The sequence below is a fragment of the Octopus bimaculoides genome, chromosome 3, assembly GCF_046866305.1.
Source record: "Octopus bimaculoides isolate indiv1 chromosome 3, ASM4686630v1, whole genome shotgun sequence".
Taxonomy (NCBI): domain Eukaryota; kingdom Metazoa; phylum Mollusca; class Cephalopoda; order Octopoda; family Octopodidae; genus Octopus; species Octopus bimaculoides.
Window position 1 is genome coordinate 21,648,659 of NC_142930.1, and position 16,985 is coordinate 21,665,643.

A 16,985-nucleotide genomic window follows, 5' to 3' on the forward strand; every position below is an offset into this window, starting at 1 on the left:
ATGATAATGATGATGATGAATTCCTGGACTTCAGACAGCTCTCTGGTGGACTGCACTGAGACAGTCATTGGCCTGCAGGCCATGCTGCATGAATCTTTGGCCTGCGGGCCACGCTATGACAGTCCAACTCATGCCAGCATGGAAACATAGGCAGTAAATGATGTGGCCCAAAGGCTGATGACAGAAACAAGTACGGCCCACAAGCCAATGTGGTCTAAGGGCCAAAGGTTGTTCTAGTGCAGCCCGTGGGTGAATAACTGTGCTGACGCACTCCACAGGCTAATAACTATGCTGGCACAGCTTATAGACCAGTTACTGTGCTGGTGTGACCTGTAGGCTAATGATTGTCCCAGTGTGGCCTGCGGGCCAATTACCGTCTTGATGCAAGCCATGAGCCAAAGGATCTTCCAATGTAGATGGTGGACCAAAGACTGTTTTGGTGCGGCCCCCAGGCCTATAACTAAAGCATGGCTCATGGGCCAATGATTATTCCAGTGTCGCCCACAGATCAATAACTGTCCTAGTGCGGCCCAAATGTTTGAAACAAGCATGGCCCGTGAGCCAATAACAAAGCAAAAGCGTAGCCCATAGGGCAAAAAGTGTTCTGGCATAGGCAAAAGATTATCTTGGCGCAGCCTGTAAGCCAATGGCTGCCTTGTTGCAGCCCACAAGCCAATGACTGTCATGGCACGGCCCATGGGCCAATGACTTTTCATGCACAAACTGCAGTCAAAAAGATTGTTGCAGCATGGCCAGCATAGTTAAATGGGCATTTAAATGATGATGACAATGACAAACGCCTGCATTTCATTCATTGGCCCACAAGCTGCACCAAGACAGTCAATTTCTTTATTAACCATGAGGTTGAGAAAAAGAGGGGACGATACGAGGACAGACAAAACAAGCATTGGGGTCAGAGGATCGAATCAGATGAAACATATTACTCTCTCTTTCTCTTTTACTTGTTTCAGTCATTTGACTGCGGCCATGCTGGAGCACCGCCTTTAGTCGAGTAAATCGACCCCAGCACTTATTCTTTGGATGCCTAGTACTTATTCTATCAGTCTCTTTTGCTGAACTGCTAAGTTACGGGGACCTAAACACACCACTATCGGTTGTCAAGCGATGTTGGTGGGGACACAGACACACAAACATATATATACATATATATGACAGGCTTCTTTCAGTTTCAATCTACCAAATCCACTCACAAGACTTTGGTCGGCCCGAGACTATAGTAGAAGACACTTGCCCAAGGTGCCACGTAGTGGGAACGAACCTGAAACCATGTGGTTGGTAAGTATGAATAAACAATTAAAATATATACAATTAAATGAGAATGAATGATTTACAAAAAATGAAGCGGAGGACACGGTCAACCCCACAAACCACATACTCACACTGAAGACTTTGCTTTGTCCTTTTTTGTTCTCGTTTAGACAGGTTCTTTCACTCGCACCATACTTGCTACAGACTTCCATCTTTTACGAAACATACTTTGCAACAGGCATGGCCCACAGACTGCAACAAGACGTCATTGGCCCACAAACCACGCCAGCACAGTCATTAACCCTTAGGCTGCATTAAGGCAATAAATGGCACATGGGCCTATGACCGAAAACAAGGCAAAAGCCTTGCTGTTGCTGTCTTCAACCAAGACCCTTCAAGGGCACTGTTCCAGAGTGACCCACAGGCCAATGACAGAGACAAGCATGGCCTGCGGGCCAATGATCGTTCTGATGCAGCCTGCAGGCCAATGAGTGATGCAACCTATGGACCAATGGCTGTTCCAGTGCAGTCCGCAAGCCAATGACCATTTCAGCACAGCTCACAAACCAAATCACCATCTCAGCATGGCCTGCGAACCAATGACTGCCACTGGCATGGCCTGCAAACCAATTACTGCCCACAACGTGGCCCATAGACCAATCACTTCAATGTGGTGCTCCAGCATGGCTACAGTCCAAACAGAGAAAGAAACAAAACCTAAAAAGATACACATCAGGGTTGCTCTCTTCAACCAAAACCCACCAAGGGCAATGCTATAGCTTGGTTACAGTTTAATGCCCACAACAAGTAAAATGCAGATAAAAAAAGACTGTTACCTCTGGAGAGGCCACTGAAATTGTCCAATCACAACAAGCTCTAGCGGTGTGTCATCAGATATTTTGTCCGTCGCTGCGGCTTTAGGGCGGGGTTCCAGGACGTATTCGGTGAGAAGCCCTTCATGGCCCAGAATGTATAATGACGTGAAAGGTTTCTTTCCTTCTGCGTTGAGAAACAGAAAAAAAAAAAAATCGATGAATTACAAGTTTGTAAATCGCATGTTTGTACCATAGCCTGGAGGCAACTAAAAGCCTTGTAAGTGGATTTGGTAGACAGAAACGGAAAAAAGCCCATCGTATATATATATATATGTATATACATATGCAAGAAGTAAATGGAGGAAGTATATATATGTCATCATCATCATAATTTAACGTCCACTCTCCATGTTGACATAGGTTGGACGGTTTGACTGAGGACTGGTGAGCCAGAGGACTGGTGAGCCAGAGGACTGGTGAGCCAGAGGCTGCACCAGGCTCAGTCTGATCTGGCAAAGTTTCTACAGGTGGATATATATATATGTTCATCATCATTATCATCATCATCATCATCATCATCGTTTAACGTCCGCTTTCCATGCTAGCCTGGGTTGGACGATTTGACTGAGGACTGGCAAGGCAGAAGGCTGCACCAGGCTCCAATCTGATCTGGCAGAGTTTCTACAGCTGGACAGTTTCCAGCGAAAAGAAATATGAAACTCTTGAGTAACAGTCTTTTTATGACTTTGCAGCTTTATAAATAAAGTATATTATTCTACCTCCGGTACTAGAGTACTATTTTTTTCCACTTTGTTTCACCTTGTTTCAAAGCCATGACAAACCATCCTAACCATGCCAGTCTGGAAAGCAGACATTAAACAGTAATGATTATGATATACACAGACATGCAAGAAGTAAATAGACACCTTTAATTTTCAAACTTTCTGATCTAAGTGTCTTAATATGTTTTCAGCGGTGTAGAATTTACAATGTAATTATTCTTTTTAATTCCAGGTGCCATTATGTTAAACATTTGCGAAGAGTAACCATGCCACGCACAAAAAATTCAGCAGAACTGTCAGGTTTTCAAAGAGGTTGTATTGTTGGGCAATCTGAGGCTGGTCATAGCCAGTGAAAAATTACCAAAAAATCTTCAAATTCCTCTTGCTACTGTTAATAGAATTATAGTGCAATTCAAAAACCAAGGAAAAGAATCAACAGCTGACCTGAGCCCTCAGAAAGGAAGCTTCACTGTTTGCAGAGAATTGAGGAGAACAAACCCCATTCAAAGGCTTCTGCAAAACAGCTAGAAGTTAGTCTAAGAATGTGTTACATATCTGCATAAGCTTGGCTATTATGGATGAGCAGCTAGAAGGAAACCTCTCCTTCAACCAATTAATATCATGAAAAGAAAGAAATGGGCTAAGGAGGTGTCAGAAAAATCCAGTTCATTTTGTGATTTTCTGAGTGATTTTCTCAGATGAATCCAGATTTGCATTATTTTCAGACAGTGGATGTGTTTGGGTCTGGAGGCATCCCAATCAAGAATTTGAAATGACTCCAACCAACTGTGAAACATGGCAGTATCTCTGCAATGGTATGGGGAGCTGTCACCAGCAATGGTCAATCTGAGCTGATCAAATGTGTTGGAACCATAAACTCTGAAAAATACATCAAAATACTTAAGCAAGGACTACTTCCAATGTATTCACACGATAACAAAGAAAAATTAATTTTTATTCATGGAAGATGGGGCTCCATGCCACACAGTGAAAAGGAATCAACAATGGCTGATTGAAAAAAAGCTTCCTTGGCTGAGCCAATCTCCTGACATGAACCCAATTGAAAATCTTTGGAGCATATTAGACAGATCTGTATGAAAAATTCAACAGAAACCTAAATCTAAAGATGAATTATTTCGATTGTTGCGTGAAAAGTGGGTAGAAATTCCAAAGACACAATCCCAAAGCTCATCAGTTCAATGCTAAAAAGAGTTTCTAAATTAAAAACTTCAAAGGCAATGTCAACTAAATACTAAAGTATGTAGTCCTACCTATCGATTACATTTCAATTGTTCACTTTGCGTATTAAATAAAAGATTTTGATAACTAAAGGTGTCTATCTACTTTCTGCATGTCTGTGTATATACACAGGCAGCTATACTGTGTACTCTGGAATGCATGACAGCTCTTGGACGGCTGAAGAACCAACTAACATACAACAAAATTACTTCACTAAATTCTCCATTATTTTCAAAGGCAGTCCATTTCTGCTGAAATATGGTAGCACAAAATTCCGTGTTAATCCATCTCCCAAACACCAGCTTAATTATAATGAATTATGTTAATGAATGCTTCATTATTTTCAAAATTGATTAGTGCAAATACTGTTTATTTCAACAATTTAATAATGACAGAGTTATTTTACTAAATTCATTATTTTCTATTTCAATAGTCTAATTATATTAAACGATGATTATGATATATACACACAGGAAGATATAGTGCATATCATGGAATGCATGACAGCTCTTGGACAGTTGAAGAAACGATGAGCATGACAAAGTCAATTTACTAAATTTTTCGTGATTTTCAAAATTTATTAGGGCAAATGTTGTTTATTTCAACAGTTTGATAATGAAAAACATACAGACGGATAGTTACACAGGTTATATGAACAAACAAGCACACATATGCAAATGAAGACTGAAACACATGACCATATATACACACACACACACTGTACTTCACACAAGAACACAAATAGAGACTCACGTTCACACATATGGAGATGCACATCCATACATACAAACACAGTACATAGTTGCAAAACACATGCACACACACACATATACAAACACACACACACACACACATACACATACATAAAAACACACAAACATGGATATGCAAACACATGAATATACGGAATGCATACATACAAACGTACACACATAAATAGATACATATGCACACACACACATACATGCATACACACACATGCATACATAGGCACACACACACACACACACTTATCCACACACATGCACATAAACAAACAAAAAGGAACACGGTGTGAGAAATGGACAGAGTCAAAACTATTGAAAAGGTTGCAAGACGCAACAAAAATTTTTGAAAAATATAAAAAAGAAATAAGAGGAAATTTTACCAGTGAGTGTGTTAAATTATAAGGCACCAAAAGTGAATGACTCTCCCCAGACACAACAGAATATGCTTCAACACACAAACTCACATAAAGAATCTTGCAAACCAAATCCAAAAACGAAATGAGAAAGTTATTTTACTAAATTCATTATTTTCAAAATTAATTAGAGCAAAAAGATGGCTATTTTAATAGTCTAATTATGTTAAACGATGATTATGATGTATACACACAGGAGGATATAGTGCATACTATGAAATACATGACAGCTCTTAGATGGTTGAAGAAACTACGAACATATGATAAAGTTAAGTTACTAAATTCTTTGTGATTTTCAAAATTAATTAGGGCAAATGCTGTTTATTTCAACAGTTTGATAATGAGAAAGTTATTTCACTAAATTCTTCATTATTTTCAAAATTAATTGAAACAAAGACAATAGTAGATTACAATATAGAAACCAAAGGGTTAAAGTCATCAAAATTCAAACACTTATATGGTAAGATAAATGCCACAAGAAGTAACCAGAAATGATCAGCAACAATCTCAAAAACATAGGAACTTGATCATCAATTCAATGAAATGATTAATTATCCAGCTTACCTCTGCGTTCAATTGGTATTGGTGGCGTGAAACCCACACAGCATCGAGGACTGGCAAAGCAGGCTACTACAGATACGACCTGATCGACCACGGCTAAACCAGACTGAGGCCCTAAATTAGTACTTCGCGGACTTGTCACTGTTGTGGTTATACCAGATAAAGCAGGGGTTGGTTGTTTTACCTGCGCCAAAGCGTGAATCGGAATGGAGTGAGGATAAGGAGGCAAGCGAGGGTTCCCAAAGTTGTTGTTCAATGCATTCTGTCGTGCAAAACTGGGGTAAATTTCTTGAACTCCGGCTACAAAATAAAAAAAAAAAATAGAATAAAAACATTGGAACATATGCACCATCTTATGTCTCATCAACATCATTTAGCATCTGCTTTCCATGCTGGCATATGTTGGACGGTTCGAAAGGTAACTTGCTACTGCTTGGTTGTGAGTCAGACAAAACAGCCATACAGCAAATTGAAATGAAAGACAAATACATGCAAACAAAAAAAAATACTGTCGAGAAGGAAATGAGAAATATAACACGGATGACAATTTACCCGTAGCACTTGGACTCCCTGACAGCACAGGGCTGTGCCGCCCTGTTGCTGTGCGTTCAATTTCATCCAAGCCTGCACTCCGATGAAACCTGCTCATCCTGTTCACAACACGTGCGTTGCAATGTGTTCGAATAGACACAGGGCCTAAAATTAATAAATGAAACATTAAGGTTTTTCCATCTTCTTAATTTCTTCAATTTTTGACCCAATTCATTTTCTCATGTCCCCCACTCACAGTACCACTGCTATCCCCTAGTCCCCAATGCCCTCTATACAAGGGCGTACCCAAAAGTAACTGAAATTTGTGTTTTTGTGTGCTTGTTCTTGTCTGTGCCTGTGTGTGTGCATGCTTGTTCTAGTCTGTGTCTATCTGTGCCTGTATGTCTGTGTGTGTGTGTGCTTGTTCTTGTCTGTGTCTGTGTGTGCTTGTTCTTGTCTGTTGTCTGTGTGTGTGCCTGTTCTGTTTTTATGTATTTATGCAAGGCTTTTTTTCTTCAAGTTTAAAATAAGGCATTACTGGCATAATTTCGTTATATCTATATTCCAGAACACATAAATACATAAAAACAGAACAGACACAGACAAGAACAAGCACACACAGACAAGAACAAATACACACAGACAAGAACAAGCACGCACACACACAGATACAGACAAGAACAAGCACATACACACAAACCATTAGCTTTCTTCTCCGCCTCACATTTCAGCAACTGTCATGGAAATACCCAAAGTCAAATGTCAAATTTTGTCGAGCTATATCGAAGGAATGCCTATAAATGCAGCCACAGATGGAATATTGTTAATCTTAGGTCTGCTAGATAGGGCCCAATCAAGGTTTAGACAAAGACAGTTAGCTATATATATATCAAGATAAATGTATGAGTTACCTCCATAACTTGTTACTGGAAAGATATGACTCGTCCCACGATGGGTGCTGACTGAAACCCACCGACTATCGAGAGAGAATGCCATGTCAACAACCTAGAAGTATAAAAGTGAATGAAGATATTAATTATGAAAATGATAGGCTTATATATATATACTGGAGTAAGCATATAAATGTAAAACAAGGTGGAGTATATATATATATATATATATATATATAGCAACTTATTTGGAATTTATTGCGTTTTTAAATTTGGAAATCTATTTTTTTTGAGAATTCTATTTTTGAATCATTTTGGAATCTATTTTTTTTTCCTAGTTAATTTTAGTTAATTTTTGTTTATTTTCAGATCATTAAAATGGAATGTCAAGTTAAGAAAAACGAGCATTTTCGACACCTCCTTCTTTTTGCTTTTAGTCAAGGTTTTAAGGCCGCAAAAGCTGCTCGCGACGTTTGTGCTGTGTATGGAGAGGGTGCCATAGCTGAAAGAACCACTCGTGATTGGCATGCCGAGTTCAAAACTGGAAATTTTGACCTCAAACATGCACCTCGTTCTGGCTGAGTACGATGAAGTACGATGAAGAGCAATTAAACCAACTTTTGCATGAAAATTCTCATCAAACAACAAGGGAACTGGCAGAGAAAATGGAATGTTCCCACACTGCTATAGAGAAGCATCTTCACTCGATAGGAAAGGTTCAGAAGTATGGAGCATGGGTTCCGCATGCTTTAAGTGACAACAACAAAAATCAATAAGCCACAATCTCCGCTTGTTTGCTTGCTCGTCACTGCTCAACTCATGGATACAAGCAATGATTTCTTTATCGAATCGTTACTGGTGATGAAAAATGGTGCCTGTACATTAATATGAAGCAGCTTAAGGAACGGCTTAGCCCCAGTTAACAAGCGACACCACACGTGAAACAAGATCTTCATCCGCGTAAAACGATGTTGCGCATATGGTGGGACTGGGAAGGGATTATCCATTATGAATTGCTTGAACAGAACCAAACGGTCAACGCGGAACTCTATGTTCAATAGATGGAATGACTCAACATAGCTATTCAAGAGAAAAGACCTAATCAGCAGCATGGAGTTCTGCTGCACGACAATGCCCACCATGATATCGCCAGTATGACCAAGGAAGCCATTTAAATGCATGGCTGGGAAGTGCTGCTACACTTGCCATACTCTCCTGATTTGGCACCAATGGATTTCCACCTCTTTCAATCTTTTGCAAATACTATGTGTGGAGTTTCATTCAATACTGATGCAGAATTGAGAGCTTGGTTGGATCAATTTTCCCAGTCGAAATTGGGCGATTTCTACCAACGACATATTGAAAGTTTTGTTGAATGTTGGGAAGAAGTTGTAAACAACAAGGGTGAATACATTATTTATTAATTAGTTATTTTTTATTAAACCTTTTAAGAAATTTAAATTTAAAAAAAAACGGCGGGAACTTAGTTGCCAACCCAATATATATGATACTTACCCTGGCAGTTGTATCACCTCGATGTAACGTATATAAATGATGAACAGCGCCAAGAGATGAACCACAAGGATGAGTCATAAGACGGAACACATGAAAGTTGTGTCCAAGTTTGCATGCCGTTAAGAGTAAAGTGCCCGTAGGGTCAAAGGCCATCGCCGCAACAGGTTCATTAGCATGAGCATGGAAGTGTGCCATCAGTCCTTCACAATCCGAATCTTCTGATACAGAAAACTAAAACATAGAATAGAAAGGAAAACTTTTAAGATCTTAGAACAAAAATGATTACTTGATTTTCATGCACAAAGCCATCGAGATTGCTGGCCTTGTGCCACAAACTAGAAACCATTATTATTATTAATATTATTATTGTTATCATTATTATTATAGACATCGCACAGTATACAATATTGTGAGGTTGTTGATTGAAGATATTGTGTCTACTGGAAGGCGGCGAACTGGCAGAAACGTTAGCACGCTGGGCGAAATGCTTAGCGGTATTTCGTCTGTCTTTACGTTCTGAGTTCAAATTCCACTGGGGTCAACTTTGCCTTTTATCCTTCCAGGTCGATAAATTAAGTACCAGTTACGTACTGGGGTCAATCTAATCAACTGGTCCTCTTCCCCAAAATTTCAGGCCTTGTGCATAGAGCAGAAAAGAATCCTATCTGCTAACAAAGGCAGCGAGCTGGCAGAAACGTTCTGAGTTCAAATTCTGCTGGGGTCGACTTTGCTTTCATCCTTTCGGGGTTGATAAATTAAGTACCGGTTATGTACTGGGGTCGATCTAATCGACTGGCCCCCTTCCCCAAAATTTCGAGCCTTGTGTCTACCGGGGGTTTGTACTGTCTGTCAAGTTGCAACAAGGACCGCAGACAGACAGTACTTCACGCAATATGTGTGCAGTTTCATGTAATGCCAACTTTTGCAATACATCTAGATTGTAGGGTATTTCTAAGGTTTGCAGATGATTTTTCAGATTGGGTGGTTTTGAATCCAATGCTCCGATGGCAATAGGGATAACCTTTATGTTTGACTCTCATAGTTGCCACATCTTAGCAATCTCAATTCTCAGGTCTCTATATTCATCAGCTTTTTCTCTTTCTTTCATCATGAAATGATCTCCTGGCACTTCTACGTCAATTATTAGGTATTCTTGTTTGTCCCTCCTAAAGGTTACTATATCCGGCCTTCGGTGCTCTAACACTTTGTCTGGAAATCAAAGTCCCAGAGAAGTTTTGCCTTCCCCTTTTCATCCATTACCTTTTCTGGTGTATGTTAGTACCAAACAGCCATATAACCTCATATCCATACTTATGGCATAGTAGCCAGTGGAGGCATTGGGCTACTTTGTTGTGTCTACGCTTGTACTCTTTCTGCGAAACACTTTCACAAGCACTGACAATGTGAGTCACACTTTCGACCCTCTTCTCACATATTCTGCAGAGGTCCGATACACTTGTGTGGTATATATTCTTTATTATTATTATTATTATTATTATTATTGTTATTGTTATTATTTTATGTTTGACTTTTGCTTTGCATTTGTACAAGTTGGCTCCAAGTCGCACCCAGAGACCTCAAGAGACAACAAGTTAGAAGTTCATGTTGGTGTTATGCCTAGGGTGCCATATATTTGGTTTTGTATATTGTGTCGTTCTAGAGAATGCTTAAGAAACCATAAGAAAATTATGAGTTTCTTTTGAAATTTGAGATTATATAGAAAGTATTTTGCATAGGATATGAGCAGTTCCCATGAGCACTATCTTTTGAATTTCTGCCATTTCCTGGTATCTGAGCTAGGTGGCAATCAGCCCCTTTTGCTATCATTTCTTGGGCATTTATGACAACAGGTATTGTTTTAGTCTTCAGGTCCCACATTTTGCTAATTTCTATTTCAAGATCTTTATACTTGCTCAGTTTTTGGTAGGTCTTGACAGATACGTTTATATCAATTGGGACAATCATATCAATGAGGAGGCATGATTTTTGTCTGAAGTCTTTCAATATGATATCTGGCCTATTTGCATCTATCTTTCAGTCAGTTTGAATGATGAAGTTCCTGAGGAGTGAGATGTGATCATTTTCAAGCACTGGAGGTGGTGTGTGTTTCCACCAGTTTTTATCATGGGGCAAGTCCAGGATTTTGCAAATTACCCAGTGAATATATTGTGCAGCTCTATCATACCTGTTGAGATACTCTGTAGGCACAAGAAGACTGCACATGGAGACAACATGATCAATGGTTTCATTTTGTTGTTGACATACATGACATGTTGGGAAGCATGTTGGGAAGCTGACGTTCTTTAATATGTTAGCTTGGTAGTTCCTTGTAGGTAGGCATTGATCTTGGGCTGTATGATAAACCCTTCTCTTTCTGATTTTAAGTCAGAAGCCATTAGCCATTGACGGGTAAGTGCTTTGTCAACATCGGCATTATTTGCTCTCTTTGGTCTCTTTTATTATTATAATTATTATTGTTGTTATTATTAAGGCTAAGAGCTGGCAGAATCATTAGACAACGGGTAAAATGCTTAGTGGCATTTCATTTGCCTTTATGTTTTGAGTTCAAATTTTGCTGCGGTCGACTTTGCTTTCATCCTTTCTGGGTCGATAAGTTAAGTACTAGTGAAATACTGGGGTTGCTTGTCCTTATGTTCTGAGTTCAAATTCCAGCAATTTCAGGGTCAATAAATTAAACACCAGTGAAATACTGGGTTCAATGTGAAACACTGGGGTTGCCCGTCCTTACATTCTGAGTTCAAGTTCTGTCAAGGTTGATAAATTAAATACCAGTGAAAAATTAGGGTTGATGTAATCGACTAGTCTTCTCCTATAAAATTTCAGGCCTTGTACCTTTAGTAGAGAGGATTATTATTATTATTACCTTTGCACAGCTTCTAACGCTAGAGATATATTACAGTGTCAGTTGTTCACTACCAGTGAACTAAGGTAACACCTCTTTATTTTTCAAGCACCTTCCAGAGTATTTGAGCGGTTCCAAGCAGTGCTGTTTTCTGCTAATGCTCCACCCTTATTACAGCCCCTATTTGTTCCACATACTTCTGGAGATTTTTGCTCACTGTTCCCAGGGCTCCGACAATTATTGGTACTACTGCTACCTTTTTCATCGACCACAACTGCTTAACTTCCCAAGCTAACCTATCATATCTCGACTTTTCTTTCTTCCTTATCGCATACCTTGTTGTCAGCTGGGCATGCTATATCTACAATCAAGCATAGTTTGTTTTCTTTCTCAATTAAGACTATGTCCGGCTTCGTATTTTCTACCTCACGGTTGCACTGAATCATAAAATCCCATAGGATCTTTGCATTTCCAATGATGCCTTCAGGTTTGTGGTTGTACCAATTTCTTGCTCTGTCAAGTCCATACTTGTTGCCAAGTATCCAATGGACAAGTCTGGCCATATTGTCCTGGCGTCTCTTATATTCCTTCTGGGCTAGTGGTGTACATTGGCTGGTAATAGTAATATGCCATACGGTTTCACCGTTTTGTCCACAGATTCTGCACTTATCACTTTCTGCTGTGTTGTCTATTCTGGAAGAAGCAGACTGGAACCTTGAAGGCTATGAGAGAAGTGGCGGGGAAGGCCTAAAGTTGGATCTGCTCTAGGAGGAACAAAGGCCAATTTCATAAGGCTTAATTTTCCCCAATTCAAGCAAGTGCCAGATTGGTGTAGTCGTGTAGGCCTGTGCCTCTGGAGCCAGCAATCCGATGGGACCATGTGTAAAAAGAACCCTCACACCTGGGTCATCCGAGCGCTCGCCAGTGTACCCAGCTGGAAACGGGCACTAAGCCCTTCTCAGGGCTGCAGCACACGTCATAGCAGTGCTAGAAACCAATCCTACATAAAGTGAACTAAAACAGACAGCAGGTAGACATCTGGGAGTCATGACTCAGATGTGGCCCACCCCTGCCCCCAGAGTGTTAGGAGTTAAGGGCCGAAACACTTGCCTAAAAGGGGTCTATTTGTCTCTACCATAGGCACAGGAGTCACTGTGTGGTAAGTTGCTTGCTTACCAACCACATGGTTCTGGGTTCAGTCCCACTGTGTGGCATCTTGGGCAAGTGTCTTCTACTATAGCCTCGGGCCAACCAAAGCCTTGTGAGTGGATTTGGTAGACGGAAACTGAAAGAAGCCCATTGTATGTATGTGTGTGTGTGTGTGTGTTTGTCCTTCCAACATCGCTTGACAACCGATGCTGGTGTGTTTACATCCCCATAACTTAGCGGTTCAGCAAAAGAGACTGACAGAATAAGTACTAGGCTTACTAAGAATAAGTCCCGGGGTCGAATAAACATAGCATTGCTTTTTCCTTATTTACAGATCATGCACTAAGAGTCATCATCATCATCATCATCGTTTAACGTCCACTTTCCATGCTAGCATGGGTTGGACAATTTGACTGAGGATTGTCAAGCCAGAAGGCTGCGTCAGGCTCCAATCTGATCTGGCAGAGTTTCTACAGTTGGATGCCCTTCCTAACGCCAACCACTCCGAGAGTGTAGTGGATGCTTTTACATGACACCGGCACGAGGGCCAGTCACACGGTACTGGCAATAGTTTCGCTCAAAAGGTGTTTTTTACATGCCACCTGCACGGGAGCCAGTCCAGCGGCACTGGCAACGACCTTGCTCGAATGATTTTCTAATGTGCCACCAGCACAAGTGCTGGAAGGTGACGCAGGTAACACTTACGCTCAAATGGTGCTATTTACAGGCCACTAGCACAGAAGCCAGACAGATGCTCTGGCAATGATCACACCCGGACAGTTCTGTTAGTGCTCCACTGGCACAGGTGCCAGTCATCAGATATGGTTCAATTTCAATTTCACTTGCCCCATGTCTTCGCAAACAGAGTTTAGTGTCCAATGAAGGAGAGGTTGGCATGGGTGCCAGTCGTCGGATTCGGTTCGATTTCGATTTCGGATTTCAAATTTACTTGCCTCAACAGGTCTTCACAAGCAGAGTTTAGTGTCCAATGAAGTAAAGATATGGATAAGTGAGCAGGCCACACTTCTGGCAGAGGTCCCAGCTTATGCTCTCACTTGGTTTGCCGAGTCTTCTCACGTACTGCATATTTCCAAAAGTCCCGGTCACTAGTCATTTACTCGGTGAGGCCCAAAGTTCGAAGGACGTGCTTCACTACCTCGTCCCAGATCTAATAATAAAAGATGGGCTACAGAAAATATTCTGCTCAATACCACAGATTTGCTTTTCAGTTGTTTGACCTTAACCAGCTGAGCATGTCCCTTAGTGGCTGATGATATGTGCACCTCTGACCACAAGCAGAAGTAGTGGAGGAGCATCATAGCCATGTGCTGAGAGGAGTTCTTTGGGGTTTGAATAATTCACCTCTGAAAACATGGGTGTTTCGTTCACTATCCTCAAACTCCCAAACAGTGGAAGCAATCAGAGGTAGAGGAAGACCCAGGAAGACATGAGATGAGGTGCTGAAGCAATTCCACCCAGTCATTTGACCATGAATCCCAAGACAAGAAAGAATCACCCATGTCAAATTCAAATTTATACAGTAAGCGCCCTGAGAAAAATGCTAGACATAAGAAGCATTGGATGTGGCATGCAAGAGAGACGTTTGCGCTGGTATGGTCATGTACTATGGATGGATGAGGAGAGCTGTGTGAAGAAGTGCCAATCCCAAACAGTTGAAGGAATCCAGGGTAGAGGGAGACCCATCAAGACATGGGATGAGGTGGTGAAGCATGGCCTTCAAATGTTGGGCCTCACAGAGGCAATGACAAAAGACCGAGACCTCTGGAGATATGCTGTGACTGAGAAGACCTGCCAAATAAAGTGACTCCACAGCTGTATCCTACACCAGTGTCACATAACCAGCCCCAGCCCATTGAAAAGTATCTTGGATCGTACGGCGACATGCAGTGTTTGAGGAGACCTATTGAGACAAGTACATCAACATCAACATCAGCAATATCAAAATCAAATCAAATGGAAATTGTAGTTGTGAGCCCCGTGTCGGTAGCACATAAAAAGCACCATCTGAATGTGGCCAATGCCAGTGCCGCTATGATTGGCTTCTGTGCCAGTGGCACATATAAAGTACCATCCGATTGCGGTCAATGCCAGCTCCTCTGGCCCCTGTGCCAGTGGCATGTAAAAAGCACCCACTGCACTCTTGGAGTGGTTGGCGTTAGGAAGGGCATCCAGCTGTAGAAACACTGCCAGATCAGATTAGGGCCTGGTTCCCAGACCCCAATCAAACCGTCCAACCCATGCAAGCATGGAAAACGGATGTTAAACGACAATGATGATGATGAACCCTTATTCAGGGACCTTTTGAGCAAGATGGGCTACTCGACCTGAAGAAAATTCTAATTCAGCCCCTACCTGCAAGGTCAAGTGCTGTTTATCTTGATGTGAGATCACAATGTCATGCACATATGGTTGTGATGCATGTGCCTTGTGTACACTTATCAGACAGGTAGTCATGATGAGTACATTGAGCTTCATATATTTGTACCCCAGAGTTACTTTGATGCCATGCACTGCTCCCTCACTCAATAATAATAATAATAATAATAATAATAATAATAATGATAATGATAATATCAGAAAGAAAAGTTGAGAGATATAACAGGTTAGCTTGGGAAGTTAAGCAGTTGTGGTCGATGAAAAAGGTAGCAGTAGTATCAATAATTGTCGGAGCCCTGGGAACAGTGAGCTAAAATCTCAAGAAGTACGTGGAACAAATAGGAGCTGCAATAAGGGTGGGGCACTTACAGAAAACAGCACTGCTTGGAACCGCTCAAATACTGCGGAAAGTGCTCGAAAATTAAGGGGTGTTACCTTAGTTCACTGATAGTGAACAGCTGACACCATAGTACATCTCCAGCATTAGAAACTGTGCAATGGTAATAATAATAATAATAATAATAATAACAATAATAATAAAAATCCTTTCTAATAAAAGCACAAGGTAGGGAAATATTGGGGGGTGGGGTCAATGGAAAACTTCCAGCCTTGTAGATATTGTAGAAAGCTTTTCGAAACTTACATGTTCCCCCCGGATTGTCTGAGTGTCAATAACAGAAACAATTCCTGGACGTAATCCGTTGTCGATAACAAATGACGGATCGGCCTTTTTTGTCGTGTGAGAAGTCGGAGATTTCCCTGTAACGCTGCTGACCATTGCTTCTCCAAACATCGTCAATCCTTTTGTAATACTCTGAAAGAATACAGACAAAAAAATTATTTCAAATGGTAAAGTATTGTAATATATACACAGACATGCAAGAAGTAAATAGACACTTTTAATTTTCAAACTTTCTGATCTAAGTATCTTAATATGTTTTCAGCGGTGTAGAATTTACAATGTAATTCTTCTTATTCATTCCGGGCGCCATTATATTAAACATTTGCGAAGAGTAACCATGCCACGCACAAAAAATTCAGCAGAACTGTCAGATTTTCAAAGAGGCTACTGTAAATAGAATTACAGTGCAATTCAAAAGCCAAGGAAAAGAATCAACACATTCTCGTCCCAGCTGACCTGGGCCTTCGGAAAGGAAGCTTCACTGTTTGCAGAGAATTGTGGAAAACAAACTCCGTTCGGAGGTTTCTGACATTGCAAAACAGCTACCAACAATATGTGTTACATATCGGCATAAGCTTGGGTATTATGGACAAGCAGCTAGAAGAAAATCTCTCCTTCAACCAATTAATATCAAAGAAAATATTTTTAAAATTAAAGGTGTCTATTTCTTCCTGCATGTCTGTGCATATTGCGAACAACACATTCATTACTGGCCTTAATCTTGATTGCTTCTTATCTCTCTCTCTCTCTCTCTCTCTGGCTGGGTAACCATGTATCTCTTCAACGGCAAGACACCTGCTTCTGTCTCACTGTCTCTCGATCACAATCTAACCTTTCGTCATCTGACACAAGATCACCTCATCCAATGCCTTCTCTCCTCTCAAAAATTCTTGTACCTCCTCTACAGCAAGACACTTGCTTCTGTTTCTGTCACACTCTAACCTTTCATCAACTGACACAACCTTTACAGTTTTCATACTCCAAATTCTTGCAATTTAAAATTTTAAGCCATTATATTTTTTCGTTTTCCATTCGTTTTCTTAATTATCCTGGAATCAAAATGGATGACAATGATGATGAAGCATCCCTTAAAATCACCCTCCTTGAAGCCC

General features: G+C 40.7%; 1 protein-coding gene across 1 annotated transcript in view; it reads right to left on the minus strand.

Moving 5' to 3' along the window:
- The window catches only part of LOC106875506 (BCAS3 microtubule associated cell migration factor), a 60,162-nt gene that overhangs the window by 14,425 nt on the left and 28,752 nt on the right, over window positions 1-16,985 (minus strand). Inside the window, exons 10-15 of the mRNA XM_089348674.1 lie at window positions 15,835-16,005; window positions 8,783-9,013; window positions 7,289-7,382; window positions 6,399-6,542; window positions 5,850-6,146; window positions 2,106-2,268 (exon numbers count right to left, since the gene is read on the minus strand). Of these exons, the coding sequence (XP_089204800.1) occupies window positions 2,106-2,268; window positions 5,850-6,146; window positions 6,399-6,542; window positions 7,289-7,382; window positions 8,783-9,013; window positions 15,835-16,005 (1,100 nt within the window). The remainder of the gene's footprint in view (window positions 1-2,105; window positions 2,269-5,849; window positions 6,147-6,398; window positions 6,543-7,288; window positions 7,383-8,782; window positions 9,014-15,834; window positions 16,006-16,985) is intronic.